Consider the following 5,625-nt stretch of genomic DNA (forward strand, 5'->3'; position numbering starts at 1 on the left):
CGCCGCTGTCGCTGGTCATATCCCATCACCAGTCGCTGCACACTGCCCACTGCCGTCCCTGCTTGCCCAACCAAATCTACCCACAACAACAACTGGCTGCTACCGACTAATGCATTGCTTTTTAAATACAGTGTTTTCATTTTATTTTAAACCAAAAAATAAATTTTTTTTATTTATTTCACACTGAATCAAATAACTCCAAAGTAACCTAAATACAATATATTACCCTTACATTTCATTCATTTTACATTGCATTACTTTTTCAGCAAATCAAGCAGCCCTTAACTTATTTTGTTTTTCATTTATCAGATAATTTCACTTCAAGCATATGATTAAATATCAACAATCGAATTAAGAAAATCAGCCTGACTATTTATTCAAGTACAATGTTTATTAAAGTGAATGGCCATCATAGTGATTTATCAGAATATCTACTTTAGAACAATTAAAACATTTTTTTAAGAAAAAAACATGAATGATTTCTATTGAGTATTCTTACTGCTTTTGCATCCTATTCATGCACGAACACGATATAATCATGGGCTTGGAGTCAGGATGGATGCTTGTGTCATCTGTTGCTCTTGCGTGATTGGGACAAATGTGGATTTCTTGTGTGATTTTACCACTTGCGTGATTGGGACAATTATTAATCTATATCACCATATTAAGTATCAAACAATAATCCTGAACCAAAGTATAATATTGTCCAGCATTAAGCACACTTATAAGAATCTTAGATTCAACTCACATATTAGCATATTGATCATATGCATCGCTCCAATTTTGGGATCATACGACATACTCTAAGGTATGTACCATCCGCACATATCAACATATGATAAAGATTAATTTATGATGTAATGAAGCATTATCTTCGTATCCCTAACAGAATTGCAGTTGTAAAAACATTATAATACATTGGTTTTTCTTATATTGTTTTTTTAACTACCCTCTAACTTTTCTTAATTGTTTTTCTTTTTTGGTAAGAAGCCTTTCGAATGCTAAAGGAGAGCCGCCCCAACAATGGTATTACGATTCGAGATTGTGATCCATTCAATTACGACTTGTGGAGGAAGGTTGTCAGAGGCAAGAGGAAGAAACAGGTTTATGAGTTGTGGCCTCTGGCACAGGCCCACCTCCGGTGCATCCACTTCTACTGCTCATGAGGATGAGCATCGTATGCAAGTTGTCGCATTATCTGCAGATATTGAGACCAAATTGTTGCCATGTTTGCTTCCCAAATCGCCTAGATGAGGTTCGAGATCAAGGAGAAAATGAGATCTGAGCTAGATGAGGTCCCACGTCTAGTAGAGCAGTGATGAAAGCAATCAACTTTGATGAGTTTGAGGAAACGAATGATGATGAGAGGACAAAAAACTAAATAGATGTTTTATTCATAATGTTTTTTTTTGAAACGATTCAATTGAATAGATTTTTTTGTACATATATTTATTTTTGGTCGGTTCAATGTATTTATCTTACTACTGTATTTATTGTTTTCTTATTTACTGCTTGGATGATTAAATTGTGCAATGTATTATATCATTAAAAATATATGTGTTTTATGATTGTAGGTGTGAAAATTGTATTGTTAAATGTATTTTCTTAGCTACAGGTTTCTGACGACCTAATGGTGATCATCCGACGGCTAATATCATTTGAGATTTAAACTGACAGGTTTACAATGAACTATCAACATGTTGGCGGGCTTTATGATGCCACTAAAAGCCACGATCAATTAACAGATGTGTTAGGTTACCAACGACGTGCTTGTCAGAAATTAACACGGACAACTTACCGACACATAACCGACTAGCACTTAATAAGAGCTAAATTTGAAACTATTAATAGGGTTACCAACACATAATCGATGGGTGTCCGATGCGTTAGGTTGTACGTAGTAACTACGATTTAGACTGTAGAAAGAAAACAACCATCGGTAATCACATCAGAAAATAAATTAACGTCAAGCATTTTAGTTTAGCATCATAGTCTGTCTGAAAGCTGTCGAAATTTTACAATCCTATAGCCTATTAATTAATTCTGATGGATTTAGATAGTTGGTAATAGTCTGATTTCCTATAGTGTGTGTAATTATGCATCGATGAATATGGTGCATTGAGGTATCGTGAATAAGATGTTACGAAATATCCCGCATACAGAGTAGGGAATAACATTGTAATGAAGATCCAACGATAACGTTCAACAACAAATACTTTCACTCGTCGTACTTATAATACAACAACTAATTTCTCTAGACTCCTGAAGTGTTTCTTATACTATGCACGGACAAGTATTGTACTTTATGCAGTATTGTAGCCCTTCATTCTCATTTGCTGGACAAGGATTTATCTTTATAATTACAAATTTATGGTGGAATAATTTGTTTGGGCTAGGCCCCATACTTTTTTTCCTTTTCGCTTTTCTAAGTAAAAAAAATTGTTCTCCTCCCCATAATTTTCAGTCATCTGTGAGTGTTGGATTTTCATACAATGTATTTAGTCTAAAAAAGATATTCAAGAGATACTTCATAATTGAATGAAACATTGATCTCATAATTCCCTCCTATTACACATCTTATATTCCCCTCACTTATGATATCATTATGTCCTCTTTTCCATTTTGTTTGGCTTATAATTAGGTTTGGTATAATATTTTCCTTATTTTTCATAAAACTATAAATAATAATAATAATAATAACAATAATAATAATATAGCAATAAATAAAGGGAAAGCACACTCCGTAACACCACCACTAACTTCTTTAATTCCCAACTTCCTCATCCCGCACCAGCTAAGCTACAAAAAACAAATAAATAGAAAAGGACAGCCTTCCATTTATCCCCTTCAGCAACTCATTTCCAAAACAAACAAGTCTTATATCAAGCCGACGACATCAATCCGTTAAAATCCAAAAGCCAGCCCTCCATCGCGTCTTCCGTTCACATACGCTAATTCTCTTCCGCATCTTTCTTCAAGCCCTCTCCCTTCAACTATAAATACGCGAATCTATCAGTCTCAATTCTCCTCTAACATGGCTCTCCAAAGCTTCTTCTCCTGCTCAATTATTTTCATCTCTTTCTTCTTCTGCAATGGCGCCCGCACACTCTCTCCCTCGCCGGAAGAAGTTGGAATCTGCGAGGCTGTGGTGCGTCCCTACGGCTATAAATGCCAGGAGTTCGAGGTTAATTATTGACTAATGTTGCTTTGCCATGCACTTCGTCATCTATGGTATATATTAATTGGAGTTAAATATTTGGAGATATATATGTATAGGTGACCACTGAGGATGGCTACATACTGGGAATGCAGAGAATACCAGTGGGGCGCAATGGAGTTATGGGAGGAGATAGGCAGCCCGTGCTTTTGCAACATGGTGTTCTTACGGTAAATATTCTCATATACATATATATATATATATATATATATACATATATATAAAAGAAAGTCAAATTAACTCTTAAAATAGTAAAATCTGCTCCATAGATGTAATTATTACGGAGGGACGGTCGGGGCAATCAAGGTAAATTGCATAATTGCTCTCTCTCTCTCTCTCTCTCTCTCTCGACATGGAATATAGAAATAGTGCAAACTGAAACTAAAAAAATACAAATTATCTGATTATAAATATTTATTTCGGGCGGAATTAGGTTAATAGAATTTTTTATGTAGATAATGTTCTTTTTTTTATATAATTTAGATAAATTAATAATATATTTATTTGTCCAATATTTAAAAAAAATATTAAATATCACACTAACAAACAAAACTGGTTCTTCAATTCCACACGCCAGAATGAAAGTTTTGAAGCCACATAAAGCGCTTGGCTTTGATTAAAACAAACGTTATTTATATATAACAAATACTGGCCGTAAAATGATACTTTTATTAAAAATAGCATTTGTGCATTATGTGTGCAATCATATATTAGGACCCGTTTGGGGCAGCTTATAAGTGCGGCAGCGTTTTTTGAAACGCCGCCTAACTGTTTAGATTTCATTTTTTTGAAAACGCTGACTGCCGCATTTGAGTTTTTTATATTTAATGCAGGCCGCGGGTTGACATCCTCGGTCGACCCGCAGGCCGCATTTTAGGATAAGCTGTTTATTCTGAAACGCACGAGCTGCCCCAAACAGACCCTTGGTCGTGACATATATTGTCCTTTTTTTTCTTGAAAACATATTTGCATTACCATAGTTTTATATTAGAATAATACTTATTTTGACATAAGTATTATATATAATATACATAAATATACTTAAAAATAAAATAGTTAAGAGATCATAACGTATAATTATTATGATATATTCTTATTTATCGATTTGAAATTAGCATTTATTTTCATTTTGTAAAACTCATAAACTACCCTTTCTTTTCGAATTAAGCTGCTCCTCAATCATTAAATATATGATTTTAAATTTTAATTTTTTACTTATTGACAAAAAAAAATAACATAATTGCAGGATGGCATGTCGTGGCTCCTGAACCTTCCGGAGCAATCTCTGGCCTTCGATCTAGCCGATAACGGGTTTGACGTTTGGGTCGGTAACATGAGAGGCACCCGTTCCAGCCGTCGCCACGTGTCCCTTTCGTCATCCGACCCGGTATATAATTTGCAATTACCACCCTCAAAATATTTCTTCTTACAAATATGGATCTCATGGACTTCACTTAACTCAACGGATAAATAAGATTAAAGTTCAGTAAATTTTGAATCTTTTCATATAATTAATAAAATCCCAACATGCTCAAAATTAAACGTAAGACTTTTACATATCTAACTTATAAACTTTCACATTCACATTTATAGTACTTCTGTGGCATAATCCTGTGCATAAAAATTGTATTTTATTTTTTAAAAAATTAATAATAATGATATTTTTTTATGTGATGTTCAAATGTTGTGTGCCATGTATATAAATATATAAACTTAGATATGTAAAAACAAACAAATCATGTGGCACATGTAAATGCCCCAAACTCAGTTTTCAAACCCGTTTCAAATTTTTTTTGTTAAAATGCATCAAAGTTGTTGCAAAACCCCCAATATTAGCAAAAAATATTATATCATGAGTTGTAATGAGTAATTGCATTAGGACTTTAATGAAATTGTGTCACATGACCGGAGGAAGTAGATCATACATTAAATATATATTTTTTTTATTTAGTCGTGTGATGCAGTTATACATCACGAGTACTAATGTAATATTTTTTCCAATATTAGAGGCGGACATCGCACCTATGAGGCACCCAATCACAGGAGATCACATAAATGCAATTTCAAGTGCATGATGATGTGATCCTGTGGTTGGTACGTTATACCTTTATCCTTTATTTTGGTAGCGTGAAAGAGAACTTATTTCAAATCATAAGTTTTCATGACATATAAATGCTATAAATGTATTTATTAATATTAAAGCTAGATTTTTATCTAACATTAAAAATAGTCTTATTAGGTTTATAGGTCATTTACTAGCTTACTGATGTAATGCAGCTTAAGAACTTTGATCTCATTTATTATTTGATTTCTTTCATGATGATTTAGTTTTAATTATAGTTTACATAACTATTAAACAAGGGACATATTAGAGGAATTACATCTAATTTATTGCAATGATATGATAC

General features: G+C 33.3%; 1 protein-coding gene across 1 annotated transcript in view; it reads left to right on the plus strand.

Annotated features, from left to right (window-relative positions):
- Positions 1–2,857: 2,857 nt before the first annotated feature.
- LOC110039003 (triacylglycerol lipase 2-like) overlaps positions 2,858–5,625 on the plus strand; it is a gene marked incomplete at its 3' end in the record, with an annotated part of 4,383 nt that continues 1,615 nt past the window's right edge. Inside the window, exons 1-3 of the mRNA XM_020743935.1 lie at positions 2,858–3,184; positions 3,277–3,387; positions 4,464–4,604. Coding sequence (XP_020599594.1) covers positions 3,035–3,184; positions 3,277–3,387; positions 4,464–4,604 — 402 coding nt within the window. The remainder of the gene's footprint in view (positions 3,185–3,276; positions 3,388–4,463; positions 4,605–5,625) is intronic.

Source organism: Phalaenopsis equestris, unplaced genomic scaffold (assembly GCF_001263595.1).
Source record: "Phalaenopsis equestris unplaced genomic scaffold, ASM126359v1 Scaffold234727, whole genome shotgun sequence".
In the NCBI taxonomy this organism is placed as follows: Eukaryota; Viridiplantae; Streptophyta; class Magnoliopsida; order Asparagales; family Orchidaceae; genus Phalaenopsis; species Phalaenopsis equestris.